This window comes from Lepisma saccharinum, chromosome 1, assembly GCF_977018435.1.
Source record: "Lepisma saccharinum chromosome 1, izLepSacc3.1, whole genome shotgun sequence".
Classification (NCBI taxonomy): Eukaryota; Metazoa; Arthropoda; class Insecta; order Zygentoma; family Lepismatidae; genus Lepisma; species Lepisma saccharinum.
Window position 1 is genome coordinate 166682357 of NC_139229.1, and position 25467 is coordinate 166707823.

The 25467-nt window shown below is 41.7% G+C and overlaps 1 protein-coding gene across 2 annotated transcripts in view; it reads right to left on the reverse strand.

Annotated features, from left to right (window-relative positions):
- LOC146003747 (uncharacterized) overlaps positions 1-25467 on the reverse strand; it is a 367150-nt gene that overhangs the window by 50604 nt on the left and 291079 nt on the right. For both annotated transcript variants that reach the window (XM_083142152.1, XM_083142159.1), the window contains one exon: positions 15637-15699. In XM_083142152.1, coding sequence (XP_082998278.1) covers positions 15637-15699 — 63 coding nt within the window. The remainder of the gene's footprint in view (positions 1-15636; positions 15700-25467) is intronic.

Consider the following 25467-nt stretch of genomic DNA (forward strand, 5'->3'; position numbering starts at 1 on the left):
ACGAAAATGAACAGATAACGATGTACAAAAAACAATATATTGAAAACAAAATAGGTAAATAGGTAATGTAAACTTTCCCGTGCATATAGCACCATGCTATGAAGGCACATTTAGGGGATATGGGGGCTAGGGCCCCACACATTCTCCATCTCGGCCATTTTGGAGATGATGTGATCAGCACCACGCTCCGGCTACCTTTACCCCACAGGGTTGCTTCCAGGTGTCCATTGAATATAGGATGAGTCAGCCCCAGAGCCGTTTTATGCGCGGACAAGGAGGAAAAATTCCGATCTTGGATCACCCACTCCAGGATGAAAATAAAATGAAACAAAATAAATAAATAAATAAGAAAATAGAAGGAAGTGAAAAAAAGAAAGAAAGAAAGGGAAAAGTGAAGAAAATACGAGGGTTATTTTTTAAGTAAGGTCATTTTGCAATACAAACGAAGTAAGTAAATGTTTTTTTCAAAAAGACATTTATTTTCTGAATTCACATACACTTCTCTATTTTTCTACATAATTTCCTTGTCGGTTTAAACATTTATCGTAAGGATCTACGAGTTTTTGGATACCCTCCTCATAGAACTCTACCGCCTGTGATGATAGCCAGTTATTTACTCACGGTCGTTTTCACTTCTTCATCAGTATCTATACGCTTGCAGCCCAGGAAGGTCTTCAGATGGCGGAAGAGGTGGTAGACGCTAGGCGCAAGGTCTGTTTGTGAATACTGTTTTAAATTGCGCGTGTGCGTGGGAATGAGTTCGCGCGCAGGCTCCCAGCATTGTTTGAGCAGCACCATGCCAACTGTGTTTTGGGACAGGCAGGGTGTCTTGTTAGTGAACTTTTTGCCGCAAGGAACAACAATTAACTCAGCTTCCGTGAGTAACTGGCTATCCTCACAGGCGGCAGAGTTCTATGAGGAGGGTATCCAAAAACGCGTAGTTCGTTACGATAGATGTTTAAACCGGAATGGAAATTACGTAGAAAAATAGAGAAGTGTATGTAAATTCAGAAAATAATTTACTTACTTCGTATTTATTGTAAGACGTACCTTACTTAAAAAAATAACCCTCGTACAAAAGATGAAATTAAAAATTGTAGAAGAGGAACAAAATATGAATAGATATATCTTTATAGAAACATCAAGCAAGACATCTTCACAGCTCTTGACAGGTTGTTGCCAAGCTAGCACTAGAAACAAATCAACCAACACAGATAATTATTCACAATTACTACTAAGACAGATTTACTTCATGATAATACACAACTACATGACTTCAAAGCCGGATAAGATTAATGATCAGACGGGTAGAAACGGGGGGTGCGGGGACGGGGAGATTTCGAGAAACGAACTCGAACGAACGAAGTCATAAGCAAGAAATCTTATACTCGGAAACAGAAAACGTGAAAATTCTGTGAATAGTGTTAAAGACATCCTCATCGGATGCTGTTAAAGAAACTTGGACAGTCAAAGATGTACAGTCGCGTCCTGGCCCGCTCTGAAAGCACCTGTCTCCATCAACTTCTAATATGCAATTTGAGCCTCCATTCCAGTCAGAAAGCACATTTTCTAACTTCATCTCGCATCCGGTTCTCGCTTAACAAGATTAACTGAAACTGTCGTGTGGCGATAATTTCGCATCGTTTCTCCTGATTCAACGTCGCAGAAGCTATCGCAAAAGAAACCGAGGCAAGAATTAAATCCCCCCCTTTCAGTATTTTGACGAACGCAAAAGGATACGACAGAAAGATAAAAAAAGAACAGATGACTTCTCATAAAGAATGCAATAAAGAAGGGGTCGAAATAGAGATTGATTAAATGGAGAGCGTCATTGCCTACCTGCTAGATGCTGCGAATAAGTCCAATTAAGGAGTTTACGAGGGAAGTTGTTGTTTTCTTACCTCTTGGAGGGTCGTGCGTTCATTTTATGCGTGGCATTTTCTCTTCTGGTCTTCTCTTATTGGTCCGCTGTCGATTGCAGTTGTTTGCCATGACGAGGGCATCGGGAACTAATATCCGCAATCAACAGCAGCCGGTTCTCGCACAGGTCATAGCTTCTTGGTGATAGATGGATCTAAACTTTTTTTCTCCTTTTTTGATGTCTCTGTTAAGGAAAGTTACATCTCCAGGGTCAGCTGCTAGAGTCATTGTTCATGATGAAAGATGGCAGACGGTAACTGCGTAGTGTAAACAGAGAGGGCAGCAGTAATCTTGAAAGCAGTAGTGACGATAGGGTGCCAAAACTGGGGGGGGGGGGGGTGGAAAGAACAGTTTGCTTTCTCTTGATAGACAAGACTTAGCATTAAGAGGCCATAATGGCAAAAAATGGGTGGGGGCAAGTACCCCCACGCCCCTCTTAATCGCCGACACTGCTAGAGAGGCACAATTGCCAGTGAAAGGGAACAGTTTGTTCACTACAGGTGAATCGCTATTCTCATTTTGCGTTTCAATGTGTGCTCTCATGTAAGTGTTTTATTTGTTTCCCGTTTCCGTTACCATTTCGTTTCTCGTAGCGCCAATATATCTGAAGCATCGGAAAACATGCGAAGTACATAGTCTTTCCCTCTGCTTTCTGTCAGCCTAGCTGTTCACCGCGGCGGGGAAGAACAACGGCCTTACCACCTCCTGACTTAAACATGTGACACTAGCGCCACATCTTTCATGCACGGTGGTGGTGGATTGGAACCAGTGACGACATCTGATGTATGGGGGAGGAGGGGCTGGCCAGTAGACGATATCGGCCTCCTCATCAAACAAGAAAAACAAAATAAATGCTGCTCTTTTAGTCCGAATATGTTTTTATGCGATATTCAAGAGGATATTACATGCGAATGTCCCCAATAGAAAATATTCCCGCTTCCCTCTATCTTCCTACTCGCTTTTTCTGGCCTGTACTAAAACTATGTACAGAATACGCAAACGATAGCCGCTCCTAGTCTCCACTTACACATCCTCAAGAGTATCGTATTCAATGTGTCCTGCATTCTATTCCTTGGGATGGTACGGTGCACAGTAAAGTGTACTACAAACTATCTTTGCTGACCCAATTCTTCTTTGTGTTTGAACTGTGCCTTGAAGGCGGGGTTCTGGTGACGCTAGGCGTGTCTTCCCGTTTCGCCTTATCGCATTTCGCCGTATTGCGTTTTCACCTCCCCCAATAGGATTTCAAATGATTTATGTCACACGAACTTTCTAAGGCGAAACGGGACATCCCATTTCGCCTTATCCTGTTTCACCTTACAAACAAAAAATTTCCCACCTGGGAATATTACCGACTTGAAGGTTAATTCATAATGGGAACGCAGAGCTTGTGATGTTTTCTACCTTGGCTCCCATTGTCCTTTCGGTTAGATTAGGTTAATAATACATTAATAATAATGACACTTCACGTCGATAATATTCCCTTGTGCGATTTTTTTTGTGTGTAAGGCGAAACAGGATAAGGCGAAATGGGATTTCCCGTTTCGCCTTAGAAAGTTAGTGTCACATACATCATGAGAAATTGTATTGGGAGGTGAAAACGCAATAAGGCGAAACAGGCAGTAATCGCGTTAAGCTACCCACACGGGATGACGTAATATGCACCACAATCCGACTAAGCTCCGCGTCAGGTTAAGTTTGCAGCAGCTTTTATGTATTAATCCGCGCGAGAACGGAGCTCAGAATCGTCCGTGCCAGTCTTGCGTGGACCACCGAGCTCTTCGTATCGCAGACAATGAGAGAATCGGCAGTATTGCCAACCCCTTAACATATCAAAACCCTTACATACATATCAAGTGGAATGCATGTTTGCTTCTTTTTGTCTGCTAAACCATACAATTTTTAAAGTACTTTCTGCGCATAGATTATGTAATAAACGTGTCCCTACTTAATATAAATCGTGAAATATCTTCCAAACATGAGGGCATGTGTGTATGTGTCGGGCACGCGCAAATGAAAATAACAAAGGTAAAAGTAAACGACAGGCCCTCTTGAATTTAATGAGCTATTGTTTCTCGTTTAGAAAGAAAGAAATTTATGAAAATCTTGGTTGCTTCGTTCGCAATACATACGTTACTATAGGCTAAGATACACGCCCTTCAAGTTTATACTACCGAGAAAGCATGGTTTGTTATTGGTGATATATACAATGTAGTGAATTGTCTGCTACTGTTTCTCTGTTTGGTTTCAATTTATGAATCACTTCACTAAACTAGGAGCCAAATGTTGGTCTGTCCATTTCTTGGTGATAATCAACCTTCCCTTTCTTTGCACGGAACAGTAAACATGCGTCTTCAACAAAGCCTTCGTTGCCGTCAGTGCGTGAAACAATAAGCATCCCCCTCCCCCGTCGTCGGTTGCTTCAGCCCTGGCGGTGGTTTTACACGCTCCCATGGTTGAATCAATGTACGACCTGCGTTGACGTATGCCTCATCCAAATAATTAACATTTTTTTTCACCGCGATATCTTTTAATACCGCGGAGATTCTTTTGTCGTCAAACAACAAACAATCGTTTTCTACTCATAAACTCAACCGCAAATCATTCAACATCCGAGACAGTTCGTGCACACATTGACGGCAAATCACCTCACGCCCTGTTTTATTTTGGTCTTGTTGCCGTAAGGAGGAATATGTATCTAAAACAACTTGTTTAACTTTGAAGAGCTTTTTCCTTCGGATGATGCTCAAAATAACACTCGGGCAAAGCCGGGTAATGAACAGGAGATCTCGATTCAGCCATTCTCGCCGCTGTACAGCACGAATAGCAACGGATCACAACAAAAATAGGGTTAAAATAGTGGGTTGTGCAACACTGATATCACTGATTCCACGCGCATTGCAACGTATTCAGTCTCACTTGACTCGCTCTTGAGCTTTTTGTTCCTTCAGCGCTACCGACTGCCCAGTTGGCGAATCTGCGGATTCAAGTTCGTCTGCACAGTGATTGCAACCGATCAAGTCCATACCTGCTAATGGATGTATCATTTTGTCTGTATATTACACATTAAATAACTGTTTTGTTGCAAGTGTGCAGTTGTGTCGGAATGGAACCCCTCGGCGGAACTATATTCTGCGCGCACGTTTGGATCTACATTTGCGAAAATCTGCTGCAAACTTAACCTGACGCGAGGCTTACTTTACCGTATTGCCGCCATATACCCATTGATGAGAGGCTGGTCTTTGGTATAATGACTCAAAAATTCCCACACTAGATCGCCTTTTCCTCGCCATACTCCACCGACCATTTGGAACCAATAGCCTATTTCTTTACATATAGTATTCTTCGGCGTGCGCTAAAAAACTGCTGCTTACGTGATATTGTGTGATAAAACATTAAGAAGAAGCGAAATGGGACATTAAAAATCATTTCTAGCCTTACAAAGATATCATTTTATTATTTATTTTTAAATATCAAACTAATTCTACCGTAATGTACAGTCACGAGTAGAACTAAGTTATAACGCAGACTCTGAATTTGAGTTAAACACCAAACCCTTACAGGAATACAATCAACAAGACAGCCATTTCGCCATTGGATAACATTAGAGAAAGATCATTTCTACATTCATCCTTCCTTTAATCGTGAGTCTGCAGATAATCAGAATACGGAAGAGATGAAGGAAATGATAGAATAAATATCGAGTACATTTGCTTTAAAGTATTGATGTCCAGGATATTTGATTATTGACTTCAACTATTGTAACGGTAGATTGGAAACGGAAATTAGTTTTGCCATGCGGATTGCCTATATGCAGGGGTTGGTTAGATCAAGGTCCGAATTGTGGTTGTGACTGCACAATGCGTGTGGCTCAGAGCAGAAATTATATAAATGACTCAAGATGGCGCTCGAATCTTTCACACGGTTAATTACTGCAGTAACAAAGAATTAACTGTCCAGTGAGGTGTTTTTACATTTTGATTCCTATGTTAAAGAGCGTGATAAATATAGTATCGCCTTTGTGTAAACAAGCCTGATTTTTCAAATTTGAAACACAAGCAGGCCACATTCTTCGCAACGACATTGTAAAAAATTGTATTAGCATTACATTGCTTTCCGGTTTTCATTGTACCTAATACAAATGATACTCGACACTAGGTGTTTCCATGAGATACAACTTTTAATGTCGCATAACCTCTTCAAACTTGCTCTTCTGAAAGATATGGGAGTTAAAGACATTGAGAATATTAGTTCAACCCCACAAAATTATATGGATTAGCCTTATCCATGGCTGATAAACGACTATGTCATGAGGTGACGTTTAGTCGAGGAAGAGGTTACAACGTCTCTCGTGACAAATGTACGGGGCCTACCCGATGGCGTAGTGGTGACATCATGTTTTGTAATCAAGGGATACCGGGTTCGTTACCCATATTTAACTGCAGGCCCAGTCACGATTAGCCTATATGTGCATAAAATTGAATTAAAAACTCAAACAAACATAATCAATATACGATAGATAGTTTTCTTAAATGATTCCCAATATGATAGCACGCTGGGAAATGAATTTACTTTTAAAATTTATGAAAATATTTTTAATTAGTTTCATCTATTTCTTTACCTCATAGCCGAATTGGTATCGCTGTAGATCTTGGTGCAAGTGGTTACGAGTTCGAGTCATATTTTGAGTTCTTGTTTTAAGTCAAATTTGGGTTTTTCTTGGTTTGAGTTGGTGTTTTAAGTCCACTTTATGCACAGTAAAGCTAATCGGGACTGGGCCTACAGTTTAAAGTGGGATCCGAACCACTATGTGCCTCCATCGGGTATCGAACCCGGGACCCCTTGATTACAAGGCGAAGACGCTACCACTGCTCTATCGGGGAGGCTCTCAACTTTGGGTACAGATTGGCTAATTGAGACTGGATCCCAACCACTATGTGCCTCAACCGTATATCGAACCCGGCACCCTTCATTAGAAGGCGATGACGTAATACCTGCGCCACTACGATTCATTGCAGAAAGCCTACAACGTAGTTGTTGAACAAGCATGACAACAATAATGACGGGCTCTCTCTACAAGCTTGAAAACAGCGGCAATGTCAGTCGATGCTGTAACCAAAATGAAAACAGTTTTCGAACTAAAAACGCGGCTGTTGCCCCATTAGGTTCAGTTGGCATGCGTAGAGAGACAGCTAAGAAACCAGAGGTTCCAGGTTCAACCCTTGTTACACCATTGCGTTTGTAGTAGGGTCAGTTTCGTTAAATCATCATCGCCTAGGTTAACCCAGGAGCGGCGTTGAACAACGGAAATTGAAAGAAATAAACTATATATAAATATTCTTCAATTGTCTGTCTGCGTCAGTAAGAAAATCATGCAACGTCCTTTTATTAATTATTCAAAAACTGCTACATATACGAAGATACAACTTAGTAAACTAAAATACTAATGAAATATTAATTGCTCTTTTCTTTGAAGAGCCAATGAAGTAACTACGGTCGTGTTTCCGTATACTATGTTCAACTTTGTTTATACATTCATACGTGTATATGACCCTGCACATTACAACTAGACATGGAGGTTCATAGGAGGTGTGGAGATTCACACAGAAAAGCAAATGCATCAGCTGAAAGAAGAGATGCATAAAGTTTGTAGTGCAGACCAAATGCTTCCGTCCATCCTCGAGAGAGATGCAGGAAGGTGCATCAAAAACGCATCAACTGATGCATTAAAAACACAGAAATATTCACGTGCATCGATATGCAAAATGCATCATCTTGTATACCTGATTCTTGGCAAAGACCAAAAAACACACTTTAGTGTATCAATCGATGCGTTTACGAAGCATCAAATAGATTTAATGCTTTTAGTTTTCTGTGTGTAGGGGCTCCACACGTTCATGATCTCGGTCCAAGCGTTTAATCCTCTAGGATTTTCCTCAGGTAACAATTTATTACCAATTATTACCCGCGTTGCAGGCATACTCTTTACCGATTCGACCACAGCTGCTTCACATGTGTAATACACAAACACACAAAATATTTCCGAGTTAGCGAAAACATTACTTTACATCCGGACGTAAACAAGACATAGCAACGTCACGACAACGCCACTGGATCGTGAAACTGTCACTCTGGCGTTTAGATCCACTCGGCATCGTTTCCCATGTAGCTCGTTCACGTCAAAGCAACAAAGCGACGCATTGAGCGAACGGAGAGAAAAAAATGTAAAGCGAATGCTCTCCACGCTTCGAGGTCCTTCAACATGCGGCACAATAACGAGCCAATGCAGCAGCCATTGTTCTATTTTGGTACAAAACTCCTAATTGGTACGAGCTCTCTCGCTGCCTCTCTTCTTTTTGTGATGGCTTGAAAAGAGAGGCCTGGAGGGCTTGTTACTTCGCATCTTTTGTATCTTTCCCATTAAATGTCAATTGCTTTACGAGCAGGTCGTAACGCGACATATTGGATTCGGGACAAGGATAGAGTGAATGACTGAAAATGTGTATTAATGGAGTTACGGCTGTGAAAGGATGCGTAAAGAAAAGCAAAAATAAAACGTATTTTTTTTACAAAATAAACAAAGTAGTGATTTGAATATTTAAAAATTATATGAAATAACATTCGTGTATCTATAAGCTATTTGTGCAGTTATAATTAATACTATATTCATTTTATTCGCAAGACAAAAACGACTAATCTCAACCCTAGGTGTTGATGGCACCGCGTCGAGCCACTTTTATCTAGCATACTATGATAGAACACATTATTTATTTCAAGTAACTCCACAATTAACTTCAAGAATATGGGTAAGGTAAAGGTAGCCTTGTGCGTGTGCAAACGTGCGTTGAAGGCATATGAGGTGATGTGGAGGTATAGAGATCTGCACATATTCTTGATCACGGCCATAGTTGGCATGATGTGATTCAGCATCACGCCCGCCCAAAGGTACACATTTATGCGAGGCTGGATTGTCCTCAGAGCAGCGCATAAACAGGAAAATGACTGGAAAAATTCCTGGTCCAAATCACCTGCCCCGGAATTCGAAACCGGGTCTCTCGCGTTGTAGCCCGATGCTCTACCAACTGAGCTACCGCTTCTTTTCAAGAAAATGGGTTGTAACTGGAAATCTTGTCCTCTGTCGAGAATCGACCTTAAGAGCTTCCTAAATGCAGGAGTAGTAACGCTTACACCTGGTAATCAAGGTCTCCATGTTTGGATCCCCGTGAAGGCACATCGCATGGTGGTAGATATAGTCCCGATTAGCTTATCTGAGCATAAAGTGAACTTGACAAACAAGTTCTGAGAATCGAACCCGAGCCGTTCACACCAAAGGTGAGAGCACAATTCATTGGTCAGCGCAAGAATTCCAAGATATACATATTTTGCAAAATTGAAAAGTTTGTCCAGGTTTGTTTTAAGTGAACTCACTGCACAGATATAATAATCGGAACTAGGTCTTCAGTTTAAAGTGAGATTCGAATATCTGTGCAATATACTCCCACCGGGACTCGAACCTGAGACCCCTTATTCACAAGCTGTCAAGGCGTTGCCCTATGATCCACAAATATAGCCCGTTCATTTAAATGCAACATGATTCCGTCGTCACCGTTGATGAAAATTGGGTTGTTTTGATGATGCAATAACTTCCTTTCATACGTGCACGCGATTTGTTTATTTTCTTTCTTCATCTTATTTTTCCTCCTTATGCTTATTTCATTAATTAGCCCTGCTCCATTCGAGCCGGTTCGCTGGAGAGCTCTTTCCTCTCCGTGTTGACTCTGTTCCACTCTTCGCTTTCCCGTCAACTGGGATCGCCTGCGATGCGGGCAGCCCGCATGTCCGGACAGTTCGTTGGGTTGCATATACGTCAGGAGATAAAGTTAAATTGCTGGTCGGAACTCGCAGGCTTCGCGAGCTAATCGAGTATGCCAAGAAGCAATTGATGGGTTACGCTTTGCAGGACAGAGCTAGCTCCTTTACTTCATATATTTAACCTGACAAAAAAAAATTACTTCAGTGTACACGAGGAGAAAATGTTGATCAAAAGCCAGAAAAATAAGCAATGTGATGGATGTTCCTTCTGCAAAGTGGACGTCAACGTTCATTTTTTTCCCTCTTGGGAACCAAAAATTACTGAGTGCGTAATGGAACACGTCTGGAAAATAGCAAAGAAGAATGTGATAACGTGCGATTTCTTATTGAGTTCAACTATGTATGAACGGATTGTCGTGGAATCGCCGAAGGTGCATATTTCATGTTAATACACCACGAAAATGTTTTAAATTCATGAGTTCACAGCCAAAGGAAAAGTCTAAATTAGCTGTATTTCCAATATTGCATCATATTGAAAAATAATTGATATATTAATTTATATTTTGTTTATTATTTTATATTTTTCACTGTTGCAAACACAAACTTCTATGTCGTGTCCAGTAGTATTCGAACCTGAGTCTCTTCGTTCTATACTCTGTCCAGTTATCTCTGGAGCAAGTGAACAAAAACAAGTCTCTGCGCAAGTAGTGACGCGAGACGGCTACATCAATGAACACGTGAGAGGGAATGGGATTGCGTGGAGGGGTAAAGCCAATGTCGTTATCAGTCTTCGCAGCAGCGTGTACTGCTTCGCTCTGCCCACTCGATGTCTCCCCCTTCTCTGTCGCTATGCGCGGCCTTGCTTCAGATATAGCGGGACAGGGTATAGTTGCTTTAGCTCACGACTTCGCCACCAAACGGGCTTCAGCACTGCGGCTATAAGTCAGGAGTTGTGTTGATCGTATTTTTTTCGTCTGAATATCTTGGCGTTCTCGTATAGAAACAGTCCCCATGTTTCCAAGTTTGTGAAAAGCTACATGTAATGTGTTTTTGCTCTCCCATGAAAAAATCGCCCCCAAAATACTCGTACATCGCCTATGGCAACACTGTTTAATGTCGATTGCCTCTCTCCCCGTGAGATCAAAACAACAATGCGGGAAAATGGGGGAAGGAAAGCAACTGGGGTGTGGACGTGGGAGGGAGGGGGAATTTCCTATGAAATGGCTTCCTGACTGGACGTAGACTCAGCGTGGGGCACTATGATTGAACTCTGAAGGGAGGCGAATAGTGCGATACACGCGCGCGTGTCTGCAATCGGTTCTCCTTGCTTTAGGTGGTGTTCGGACCAGACGACACGAAGTCTGGCACAACGTTCTCTCGTTCTATTCTCGGTCTGGATGGAAGAGTCACAGACTCGTGCCGATTCTCTAAATACTAATATTTCATATATATATCAAGCTCTCTGGCATTTTGACATTCCTAAACCCTAAGGAATGTGTCTTCAATGTGTTCCTGTCCTTAGCACTATCAATCCACTCCTCAGCAATTTCCCTCAGGTTCATCTTAATATCGTCATTCAAGCTTCGTCTTTACGTTCGTAAAGATGACTTACCATCAGATTTCCAAACAAATAGAAATTCGTATTACAACACTAAGTAAACAACATCCAATACTTCGCACCTAAAGTCACTTTCATTTGTGTGTAGTTTCCATTCTAAGCCACTAACATATCGAACTAGATGATTTGATCTGATGTTTGTTATTTAGCATCGATTTTCTGCCACATTTGGCTAATTGCCACGATGAGGATGAGTCATGATGTGCCGAAAATGAGAAAGAACACTCACACACAACATCAATGGCCAGGCTGGGATTCGAACCCGCGACCCATGGCGTCGTAGTGCGCTGTGCTGACCAGTCCGCCATGCAGGTCTGCTCAAACGTCGGTTTCTTTCTCCTGTCTCGTCTGGACAAGTTTCGAACGAGCTGGTTTCGTTCTTGCCTTGATTCCCCGGCCCATCCTTATCGGCTTAAAGCCCTCTGTCGATGGACTTACTGCAAAACAAACTACTTGCAAAGTCAAAACTTTACATGCGAAGATTGCTTTGGGTCACCCCACCCCCGCCTCTTTTACATCCCCACAACGTTTCGTGCCACTAAAGAAATCAAGGAAAGTGCTCATACGGTAGTCTTTCACCACATTGAATATACACCCATAATAACCTTACATTTTTCGTGAAGCTGTTGTGTATGTTGTTCTACGAGAACCAAAATTCAAATAACTCTTTAAACGTCCACCATGCAAATTACATACGCATATTTACAAAAGGTAGTGATTGCTGCTACAACTGTTTTAAGCATTGCCATTGGCTGGTGGTCTAACTTATCGGACACAACTTAAACACCATCGGCGGTTAGGTTAGGCTTGTTGGGTTTGGCTTTCTAAGCACAGGCTTAGAATTTTTGTTCATTGGAAGAAGAAGACGACGAAAAATTGCTGTACTGGCAATACCGATCTTTACAAAAATCGAGATCAAACTCTTTAAACTGAAATTTGCCGTCTCCAGTTCCTCGGTCTGGGCACCGGCGATCCTTCGTGAATGCCCTTGCATCAATATAATTTAATCATCCACCTTAATCGTTGCCATTAACCTAAAAATGCAAAAAAATACAAAAATAAAATTCCAATGATTTGCTACTGTGAATATACAGTAAATCAGTGGTAATCTTAATTCACACCGATTAACCAATATGTGGATAAAGTGAGCATAGAAACAACCTTTTGAAAACGTTAAATAGTTCTGATAGGCAGTGTATCAGTGGTATATCATCTTTCTAAAAACATAATTGGGATATCAGACTTCTAACATTAATGTTTCTTTTTTTTTTAAAAAAAAACAATGAGCCACCTTTTTCAGTGCTCGATTAACTACATCGCAACCTAACTTTCCGAGTTCGAGTCCTTCCCTGTGCATGGCCATTCCTTCATCAATTTCAAATAGTCATCATTCATTCTTAACGTCGCAGGTGGCCTGTAGAGGAAGAAAAATCGACGTAAAACGAAAACACTACAAATTTAAGTGAATGTGATGAAATACTGTTAATAAAGTCGCGAAAGATACGACTAGGTAACGAAAACTGAAATGGAGAAGGTTTACTTTCCAAGCGAATTTTTTTCTTTACGACTTCTCCTCGAAATCCATCGGGGACTTTCGAAGTGTTGGTCTGACAAATTACTTACTCTTATTGCTTCTGGGGGCAAAATCAAGGGGATTTTTTTAGGGTCGGAGAGAGAAAAATATGGGATCGGAATTAACTAAATTCATGAGAAAACGAGGTTTGCGAGAGCTGGAACCATCTGGAAACTAAATTTCCCTCAAAGCAGACACTTCTTTGAGGCGTCGAGATGAGGAATATGGCCCGAGGTAGCCCCACCCCCCTCCCCTTTGGCACGCGGACTATGTAGATGTTCACGGGGCGGAGGAAAAAAGTCTTGAGAAAAGAGAGGATCAAGCTTTGGAGATGGAGCCAGCAGAAGGTTTGCAAGAGTTGCGCGTGCTGGGGAAGAGCTATTAGGAAAATGGATGGAGCGGAGAGAGGGAGAGAAGGGAGAGGAAAAAAAGAGAAATAAAGATGAAGAGGGCAGAGCGGAGATGAAAAGAAAGAGAGGACAGGATATGCGGAGGCGCATGACTTCTCGTGCTCGGCTTTGCCTGTCGCTGTGTGGTGGGGACGACGGCGAGATTAAAGTTAGGGTCGTAATTTGTACGTTGTGCACGGAGAAGAATCTCAAACGTCGGAGACTTGGAGAATGAAAAGGGAAAGAAGAGATGGAGGGAGGATTTTCGTAGAACAAAAGGTACTGACTATCCTTTCAGAATTTCGCTTTAACTTTCCGGCTCCTCTGCAAATATTTGCGCACTGGAAAACTCCCGAAAGTGATGGCGCTTTTTAACGCTTGCCGTCAAAGCATTTCCGCTATTTGCACTGCCTATTGTTTCGACGTTCGCTTCTCGCCACTTGCATTCAGCACATCTTATATTTTTCCTATGTTTCCTTTCTTTTCTTATCAATTTTGTCAAGATTGCTATTGTACTGTATTGTAGCTACTGTACTGTGCGGCGAAGAAGTTGATAAAAGAATCAATGCGTTCGGCCACTGAGACTGAAATCTCTTACTTGCGTTTGCCTGAAAGGGTTGTGGCAGAATTGACTTTGCATTTTATTGCAGTTTAATCCTAATCTATACTCTGTTCCAGTAATCTCTGGAGCAGGAACGCGCATAGCGGCAGACATAGCGAAGCAGTACACGCTGCTGCGAAGACTGATAACTGCAGTCGCTTCCCTTCTCCACGCAATCCCTTTCCCTCTCACGTGCTCATTGGTGGAGCCGTCTCGCGTCACTACTTGCGCAGAGACTTGTTTTCGTTCGCCTGCTCCAGATATATCTTGGACAGAGTATACGTGTTTCGTTGTTGACATTATTATTCATACTTGAACAAACTAAAATAATGTTACTCAACTGACCCATGCCGACTTCAGTGCGTTGTGGTTAGCACTGGAACCCTACATGGACATGAGTGTTCTTGGCAAGTCTCCCATCATCAATTTCATCATCACTCATCTTCATAGTCGCAATTAGCCAGAAGTGGAAGAAAAGCTATGTTAATTAACGACAACATTATGAAAGCATCACTACCTTACAGAGAGAACTAGTTGTACGTTTATATATTGAAGCAAAAATTTGACAAAGTTTATTTTAGGCGTACTTTCTCTTCGTGTAAGTTAATCGGAACCGGACCTACAGTGCGAAAACACACCGGGACCACTGTGCAGTGAGTTCCTCCTGTAGTACACGATGCTAACCTCTAATAAATTGAAAGTTTATTCTACAATCTCCTCATGAAAAATCATTGATGCATCTCATTTGAAGCAAAAATAGTATTAAAAAATATTCTGACAATATTTTACTAATAATTTTCACAGATACGAAATTACAAACTCAACGATCATTTTGTAAATTTTAATGTCACTCATTACTTTTCAAAGTTTATAATTTACATGGATTATCAAACTTGCATTTTCCTGGAAAATACTTTCTATTTCCATTATTATGCACTGCCAGTACATAAGCAATTAATTTCTCAATACTGAAAGGCTATTTTAAAGACAATAAAGAGTTTACAATAAATACTCTCTCAGCTATGAAGAAGGATTGCACTATTATTAAGATGAACCTGTCGCTGATTCTGTTTCTACGTGCCCGACCCTGTGGCCGAGTGGTTAGCACATCGCGCTGCGACGCCAAGGGTCCCGGGTTCGAATCCCGGTCGGGCTTGGTTGTTTGTGAATGTCCATTCATCAATTTCATCATTTCATCACTCATCCCCATCTTCGCAAATTAGCCAAGAGGCACAAAACGCGAAGTAAAATAAACTAAATCAAATCAAAAATAAAAATCAAATCTGTTTCTACGTGCACTTTTCATTTTTTATAATGATCAAAAGAGTCCAAATATACAGATTCTGCGAAAGACTATGTAAAATACCATTATTCAAATGCCTCCCTACACATAAGAAAGTATACGCATTAAAAAAATACTGCTGAACACACAACCAGGTCATATGTACTTGTGATCTAGTCACCATTACGTACACCAGGATAAAAATTTTATCGATCCAACACACAGCCTTATTATTCTATCTGGTTTCATCTCTACACGATCGCAAGCCAGACTTTTCATCATTACGTTTGTTACCCTGTAGCTGGCCTCGTTCTATAGAAGACAGCGAACAAAACTATTCAACAAATTATTCCAGTCACTACGTCCCTGCCTTACACGACGTGACTCTGGGAAAATTTAATTAATTACGTGTAGGACTAATGGGAACTTGCTCAGACTCACCAGATATCCGCAGCGGTTCCTTCTCCTTGCGAAGCACATCACAACCAGGCCGGTGACCATCAGCTGCAAAGAGACAAAAGGCAAATTTTAGTTTAATGAGTTGTTTGAGAGTAGCTCAAAATGATTATAAAATCCGCACTTAGAAACATTTGATAAGCCAACATTATTAAGGGTGACCTGAACGTTTCAGGTGATTCAGTATTCTGGTAGTTGATTTGATATTGTGCGGCTTCAATATTCAATTGAGGCCTCCCTGATGGCGCAGTGGTAGCGTTGTCGCCTTGTAATCAAGGGGTCCCGGGATCGATTCCCGGTGAAGCCCATAATGGTTCGGATCCCAATTTAAGCTGTAGGTCCAGGTCCGACTAGTCTCACTATGCATAAAGTGGACTTAAAATGCCAAATCAATCAATCAATATTCAGTTGATTCTGAATTCTGCTGTCTAAAAGTTACGTTGATTCTATATTCTCCGGCTTGAAAGTTCAGTTGATTTTGTATTCTTCGGCCTAAAACTTCGTTGATTCTGTATTTTGCAGCCTGAAAGTTAAGTTTATTCTGTATTATGTGGCCTAAACGTTTAGTTGATTCAATATTCTGCGGCTTGAAAGTTAAGTTGTATCTGTATTTTGTATCTAGAACGTTCAGTTGATTCTGTATTATGTGGCCTAAAAGTTAAGTTGATTCAATTCTCTGCAGCTTGAAAGTTCAGTTGATTCTGTATCATGTGGCCTAAAAGTTTAGTTGATTCAATACTCTGCGGCTTGAAAGTTAAGTTGATTCTGTATTTTGTATCTAGAAAGTTAAGTTGATTTTCTATTCTTCGGCCTAAAAGTTTGGTTGATTCAATATTCTGCAGCTTGAAAGTTCAGTTGATTCTGTATTTTGTAGCTTGAAAGTTCACTTGATTCTATATTATGTCGTCTAAAAGTTAAGTTGATTCAATATTCTGCGCCCTAAAATGTCAGTTGATTCTGAATTTTGTATCTAGAAAGTTCAGTTAATTCTGTATTATGTGGTCTAAAGGTTAAGTTGATTCTGTATTTGTGGCTTGTAAGTTCACAGATGATTCTGTATTTTGTAGCTTGAAAGTTCAGTTGATTCTGTTTTCTGCTGCATGAAAGTTCAGTTGATTCTCTATTTTGTGGCTTCAAAGTTAAGTTGATTCTGTATTTTGTAACTTGAAAGTTCAGTTGATTCTGTTTTCTGCTGCATGACAGTTTAGTTTATTCTGTATTTTGTGGCTTCAGTTCAGTTGATTCTGTATTTTGTAGCTTGAAAGTTAAGTTGATTCTGTACTATGTGGCCTAAAAGTTAAGTTGATTCTGTATTCCGTGGCTTGTAAGTTCAGTTGATTCTGTATTTTGTAGCTTGAAAGATCAGTTGATTCTGTTTTCTGCTGAATGAAAGTTTAGTTGATTCTGTATTTTGTGGCTCGAAAGTTCAAGTGATTCGTTATCTTACTGTTATAATCTAGTAATAGCAGCGTGAAATTATTTTACCGAAAGTAAATATGAGTCAACAATTTGAACCTGTATGAGAAAATGACTTTCACTTATTGGAAAACTCATCTTTCCTTGTAATTTATGACAGAACACAACATCCACTGTAACTAACCAAACATCGAATGTAATTCTTGGTAAGAACACTTATACATAACATGTTATTAGATGGAGTTTTAAGACGTGAAGTTAAAACTTCCTTCTTTGAATATTATCTTGAACCTGTATCAAAAACGGAGGTTTTTGACAGTATTAGTAGTACAGGTGGCCCGGTTCTAAATAATCATTTGGGGCTCGAATCATCATGTGGGGCTCGTCGTAGCCTTTTATGATGTATATTTTGAGGGGTAGAGTTGGCAACACTGTGGGCCTACTGTAGCTTTTTATGAGGGGGGTCTATTGCTCTCTGTTTACATCTGGCAACACTACCGTAGATTTTTTGACAGTGTTGTTAAACCTACTGGGTTTTTCACTGTAAATTTTTATCAAAGGACCTGAGAGGCCCATGTATTTTTTATGTTTGGCAATACTGTTGGGGGCCTAGTGTTGGCAACACTGTGGGTTTTTACTGTAGCCTTTTATGAGGGGGGTCTATTGCCCCCCCTGTTTACATCTGGCAACACTACCGTAGATTTTTTGACAGTGTTGTTAACCTACTGGGTTTTTTTTCACTGTAAATTTTCATCAAAGGGCCTGAGGGGTCCATGTATTTTTTATGTCTGGCAATACTGTTGGGGGGCCTAGTGTTGGCTACACTGTGGGTTTTTACTGTAGCTTTTTATGAGGGGGGTCTATTGCCATGTGTTTATATTTGGCAACTTTATTGGATGTTTTTTTTGAGGCTTGGGTTTTGCCAACCCATCCGAAGAAAATTCCACTATATGATCTTTCACTGGCTAAGCTAACCTACAAATAGAAATTGGCAACACCGACGAGTCTTGAATTATTATTTGAGGCTCGTCGGTGTTGCCTACCCACTCTACAAAAATTCTACTATATGATTTTTTACAGGTTAAGCTAACCTACAAATAGGAGTTGGCAGCACTGACTTATAAACCCACTGGGTTCTCTTGGCATGTTTTTTCATGATGTGTTGCTAGGCTATTGAGCATCTTGGCGTATACAATGTATATATTTTGAGAGGGGGGGGGTTATAGCTTTTTATGCTGTACGAATACTGGAAGCTTGACAGTGACAACCAACAGAGTAGGTAAACCTACATCCAGGAACTGGCAACACTAGTTTCTGACAGCGAATTTGAAATAAAATATTAAACAAAATACATGAGTAAACACTGTGGGTACAAATAGTACCAGTGTTGTGCCCCCAACTCCAACTGGACAACTGGGGGAAATAATTGTACAACAATTTTGTACCTAATTGTACAATACTTGTACCTAATTGTACAACATATACACAGACATAAAAAAAAGAGCCTTCCCGTAACTTACTTCATGTACAATTTACATGATTTTACAACTGTGAAAAGAAAGCATATGTGTTCTGTATGCACACATTTATTCTTATTTTTCAAAGTTGAATGAAAGCACATGTTTTTACGCTCTCGTAATACTAACCTTGCTCCACTGATTTTAAATTGCTTCCATCCGCTTTTTTTCTGTGTTATTTCCGTATGCATGCAACATTCGCTTTCAATAGACAGAAGGAATGTTAGTATAGCAGGCTCCGAGTTTACAATTTATTAAATTAAACAATAATTTATGTAAGAATATACTTGTACTTACCGAACACAAAATAATAAAAAGCACATGTGAATATTTGCGTGTGTTCATGTTATATGACGACTGAGTAAAAAAATAATGTTAACTCCCCGAAAGATAAAAGTTCCTAGTTCGACATCAGATGCATGCAAATTTTATGGTTTGCTCTCCAAAATCTTGATTTTTATGTTTGTGCTATTTGTCATACAGCAGGGGAGAAGAGGGGAGAGGGAGGGGAGGGGGTACTATCAGCGCCATCTATTAGCAAACAATAGAAATAAAAAATAGGTCCAACTTTTTCAACAACCAAACATTTTAAACGTCCTCACGTAGTAATACGATCTAGCTGAAGACGTTTAAAAGAGTACTCTTAGTCGACGAAGCTAATTGCTAGGGCCCTTATATTGCTAAAATATTCCTTAATTTGCATATTTCTCATACCGCCATATGTTGTTCTAGTTGACTTCTTCCAAAAAAATGCTAATTAGCGAGAGTTAATTAAGCAAGGCAAGTAAAAGAAGTAAAATAGAACAACATATGTGCCGGCGTGAGAATATGTAAAAATTAGATTCAGAGGTGGATCGAATTAAAGTTGGGGGGTATTTTGCATTTTTTCCCTATAATGTACAAAACATTTACCGTACATAATCTTTTCCATTTACAACAGTATAAAATAAGAGGAATATGTGACAATATCCATATTAATTAGGAAAGTATGTTGTATGCTAGGTTAGCTAATTGTGTCTTCTACAGCTTCACTGTATAGAGGGAAGATGGAAAAAGAGAGCTCTACGGAAACTGACGCTCTTAACAATATTGTACGTCCGTGAAAATTACATATAAATAAGACTTAAGCGTATTATCTGCTTTCATGTCAGATTTTGCCAACCTGTGAGCTGTAGTGTTTAGGTGACAAGCGACCTGCTCAAATGATACTGTTGACAATATTGTACGCCCGTGAAAATTATATATAAATAAGACTTAAGCGTATTATCTGCTTTCATGTCAGATTTTGCCAACCTGTGAGCTGTAGTGTTTAGGTGACAAGCGACCTGCTCAAATATGATACTGTTGACAATATTGTACGCCCGTGAAAATTATATATAAATAAGACTTAAGCGTATTATCTGCTTTCATGTCAGATTTTGCCAACCTGTGAGCTGTAGTGTTTAGGTGACAAGCGACCTGCTCAAATATGATACTGTTGACAATATTGTACGCCCGTGAAAATTATATATAAATAAGACTTAAGCGTATTATCTGCTTTCATGTCAGATTTTGCCAACCTGTGAGCTGTAGTGTTTAGGTGACAAGCGACCTGCTCAAATATGATACTGTTGACAATATTGTACGCCCGTGAAAATTATATATAAATAAGACTTAAGCGTATTATCTGCTTTCATGTCATATTTTGCCAACCTGTGAGCTGTAGTGTTTAGGTGACAAGCGACCTGCTCAAATATGATACTGTTGACAATATTGTACGCCCGTGAAAATTATATATAAATAAGACTTAAGCGTATTATCTGCTTTCATGTCAGATTTTGCCAACCTGTGAGCTGTAGTGTTTAGGTGACAAGCGACCTGCTCAAATATGATACTGTTGACAATATTGTACGCCCGTGAAAATTATATATAAATAAGACTTAAGCGTATTATCTGCTTTCATGTCAGATTTTGCCAACCTGTGAGCTGTAGTGTTTAGGTGACAAGCGACCTGCTCAAATATGATACTGTTGACAATATTGTACGTATATTGTATTGTATAGGAGACTAGAAGCATATAATTTGACGAAAAAAAACCCAAATAAGGCCATAGAAAATAGTTAAAAAAATGAACAATTATATTTTGCATTGCACAGCATTGGATATTAAATAACATACCCCCAAAAAATCTCTGCATTATGCGTTCTGTAAAAAATTGCCCTACGTGCCAAATTGCTGTGTCAAGTAAACATTTTCAAAGGCACTGTCGTACTTGTGTGCCGGGAAAGCGAATATGTGCAACCAAACTGTGCTCTAAGTGTGGAAAAAATATTTCTATTGCCAACTTCAAGCGACACCAGCTTACTTGCAAGAGCACTGGAACATCTCTACCGCAACCTTCCAAGCGAAAGGTAGAAGTAACCTCCCTCCATGCATCGCCACCTGCCAAACGCGTCAAGCTGGCGAAGAAAGCAGACCGATTTGCGTTTGAGCATTTATTAGAAGACTTTAACATAACATCAGACAGCTTCTGCGATGTGCGTAGTTTTCTGGAGAGCGAGCGAGCTAAGATAATATCCATCCTCAACGATGCATTGGCTACATACTCCACTAAATTCTATGCTGTGCTATGCTGCAAGTATAAGAAACCGTCTGATGAAATATATAAATTCTTCCATGCCACAAAAGCAAAAACACTGCATCAAGCAGATATCACTGACCTCGACAGCATCTACGACAAGTTTGTCGAGGAGTTTGTGGCAAAGCACGAGGAGCATCAGGCTGAAGGCTCGGGCGGTTCGCTGTGTGGCGACCCCCACGAACTTTGTCTGAAACTTAGCAAGTCCCTGCCACTGGCAGGGTCTAGCTATATTGCCCTGCCACCCGAGGTTGAAGCAAGGAAAGCTGTTCTCAATATTCAGAACAAAGACACCAAATGCTTCCTCTGGTCGGTGCTGGCAGCATTACACCCTATACCTTGGGAAAACAGTCCACGCTATGTTTCACACTACAAGCAGTATGAGTCGGAACTGGAGGATGCAATGGCCGGGATTGCCTACCCTGTAGAAGTCTCGCATATTCGCAAGTTTGAGGTTCGTGCTCGTGACTTGTTGGGCCTACAATTAGCCATCAATGTTTACGGTCTCACCGAGAACAAAAATGAGGTCCACCCCATCCGGGTGAGCAACGTGAGCAACAACAACGAGGTACGAGAAATCAACCTCCTGCTCATCAAGGACGAAACCCATCACCATTACACCCTTATCCGTTCCCTCTCTCGGCTTGTTTCGACCCAACGGAGCAGTGATAGTCACCACGTCGAGGTGTGTCGCAGGTGCTTGGCTACATTTCATAATCGAGAACAGCGGGATTACCGGCGCATCAGAGGACCCAACATTGCTGCTGAGAAGCTAGCTCGCCACATGTTCTACTGTGGTACCAACAAGCCTGCACGAATTATCCTGCCCGAACCTGGTGCAGTAGAGTGCTTTCGCATGCACAGTGCTATGGTGAAGCATCCTGCCTATATTGTAGCAGACTTCGAGGCCTTTCTTCAACCTCTGTCTAACTGCGAGCCCAACCCCGAAACATCCTCTACCATTCCTTTCCAAATCCACGAGGCCTCGAGTTACTCCTATGTTGTGGTGTGGCGAGACCAACATATTGCCTCCGAGCCCTATGTGTATCGCGGTCCCGACCCGGTCAAACACTTCCTGGAGGGAATGCAACAGGAAGCCATCAAGATAGGGAAGGTGCTGTTGGCCCCCAAGCCCATGCTGCCTCTGTCTCCGGAAGACAAGCATCAGCACGAAATAGCTCTAAATTGTCCTGTTTGCAACTCGGTCTTCACTGACGATAACAAAAAGGTCCACCACCATGACCATTATGGGACCGGAAGCTACATTGGCCCATGGTGCAACAGATGTAACTTGAGAGCCAGGGACCCGCGCTTCATACCGGTCTTTTTTCACAATGGCTCGGGATATGATTTCCATCACTTGGTCACACATCTAGGGTACGACAATGCGAGAATCAATGTCCTGGCACAGAACGAGGAGCGTTATATTAGCGTCAGCAAGTGGGTGCCGATCCCCGACTCAAAAAGCAGCAGCATCGAGCTTCGGTTCCTCGACTCTCTGAGGTTCCTCCAGGCAAGCCTCGATGCTCTTGCTGGGAAGCTCAGAGACGGCCAACTAGCCATTACTACATCAAGTTTCCCGAACTTAGATGTCGCACTCATCAGACGTAAAGGGGTCTACCCCTACGAATACGTCACAGGCCCTTCAAAGTTCGAAGAAGAGTTGCTGCCTCCCCAGGATAAGTTCTACAGCCAGCTGAGAGGTTCAGGTATTACCGACGAGGAGTACAAGCATGCTCAGTCTATGTGGGTCGAGTTGGGTTGCCGAACTTTCGGTGATTACCACGATGCATACCTGAAGCTTGATGTGACGCTTCTTGCCGATGTGTTCCAGGCGTTTCGGGCGACTGCGATAAACATTTACAACCTGGACCCTGTATATTTTTACAGCCTTCCTGGACTGGCATGGTCGGCCATGCTCCTGCTGACTAAAGTTAAACTTTCACTTATCTCCGATATTGATATCATGCTTTTCATCGAGAGAGCTATCCGGGGCGGCATGGTCCAAGTGTCGCAACGCTTCGCACACACCAACAATCACCACATGGCCACTGGTTACGACCCCTCCCAACCATCAAGCTACATCATGTACACTGATGTGAATAATCTTTACGGGCACTCCATGATGCAGCCACTCCCAACAGGACAGTTTGAGTGGGCTGATCCTTTATACCACGACATCGAAAAAGAGTGCGACGAGTTTGGGTTTTTTGCCGAGGTGGACCTTGACTTCCCCGAGAAGCTGCAGGATACATTCTGTGACCTTTCGCCTGCTCCGGAATTCAAGTGTCCACCTGGCTCGGATCAACCGAAGCTCGTCATGGACTTGGAGCCCAAAAAGCGTTATGTGCTACACTACCGGAACCTCCAGTGGTTAATGCAGCAAGGGGTCTCGGTCAAAGCAGTTTACGACGTGCTCTTGTTCAGGCAGTCTCCATGGTTGAAGCCGTACATCGAACTGAACACCAACCATCGCACTGATGCCACTTCGGAACTTGATCGCGATTTTTTCAAATTAATGAACAATGCGGTATTTGGGAAGACCATGGAGAATGTGCGAAATCGCGTTGATGTGAGGTTGGTGACGAAGAAAACACAGTGTCGTCGACTTGTTCCAAGCCCGCTGTTCAGGTCTCGAACAATTTACAACGAACAGATGTCTCTGATTCACATGAACCGGGGCAAGATGCTACTCAACAAGCCCATCTATGTGGGAGCTGCAGTTTTGGATCTGAGCAAGTTGTGCATGTTCGAGACATATTACGGCATACTACGTGCACACTACAACCACAATATCTCGCTCCTCTACACAGACACAGACAGCTTGGTGTACCATGTTCGCACGGCCGATGCGTATGGTGATATAGCCAAAGTTCCAGCTCTTGTCAAGCTCTTCGACACATCGGGCTATCCCCAGCTAAACCGGTATGGAATTCTGCCCCGGAACAAAAAAATACCCGGCAAACTCAAGGACGAGAAAGACGGGGATGTGATTGTGGAGTTTGCTGGACTTCGTGCCAAAGCCTATGCGATCCGGGCTGAGGGTTCTGTAACAAAAAAAGCAAAGGGTGTAAGTAGGCAAGTGGTTCGGGAGCACCTCAAGTTTGAGGATTACCTCGAGTGCCTCAGAACAAAATCGCCCATTCTACAAAAAGAGCATCGTATCCAAAGCGTCGATCATGTGCTTACAACTAATATTGTCAGGAAAGTTGCTCTGGATGCACACGACGACAAGAGGTGTATTCTTGAATGTGGGGTCCATACACTTCCGTGGGGCCACTATCGCCTCCAAACTAGTAAGGCCTGCCCAGAGTGCAACAAAAAGTAATAGGCAATGCGAAAAAAAAAAACAATTTTAATTTACTTCCACTTCCTCGATTACATGCATGCATGGCACAGCAAAATTAAACTTCTGGAAACTGCTAATTGCAATTTGTACTTATATATATAAAATTCCACATTTCTTATTGTGTGCTATTTTTTTTATTTATTTAAAACTGTTCAGTCACTCTTTCATTCTTGACGTCATACACAAATGTTTTCTCTGCAATAAGAATGACACTGCACAGAGTATCTGCAGGCAAGGCATCGTGGAACTCGCAGACGACCTTGATGTTGGTTCGATCGTTGACCACAACCTTCTTTCTCTTAGATGTGTTGATGACGGTCATGGGTCTCCGTGCTTTGAATTCGCTGGGCGTGTAGTACATGTCCACGCTTCCCTCGGTCACGCGTTTGTAAGCCGAGAACGCTTCGTAAAGTTTGAGGTAATCGTTTTTAGTCACGTCGAGGTTGTAATTCTCGCGCGGGAACACTTCGTTGCGTCCATTCTTGAGATAAATGTTCTTGATCTTGCAGTCGTCGAACTTGCTGGAATCTTTTTCCTGATTCTTGTCCCTCCCGGTCTGAAAGAGCACTACGACGAAATCTGGCATGTCGAACTGTATGTTGTTGAACTGCGTCGTCACGTCGAATTCCATGTGACTTCCCGACGCCATCTTCTGCACGCACTGGTAACCGTGAAAGTGAATCGGCACCTGCGGATTTTTCAAGATCTCCGCTTTGTACTTGAGGGCGTAATTCGTTTCGTATTCCACCACCGGCATTCTCAATTCCATGCTTCGGATGACGCACTTGGCTGCTTCGGGTAAAGTGTTGGCTATCGGCGTGGTGCCGTCCGAACCCAAAGTAGCGTATCGCATCAGTGCGTCGTTGTCGTTGGCCGCTCTTCGAAACGTAATCCTCAGTCCTCCCTTCCACATGATC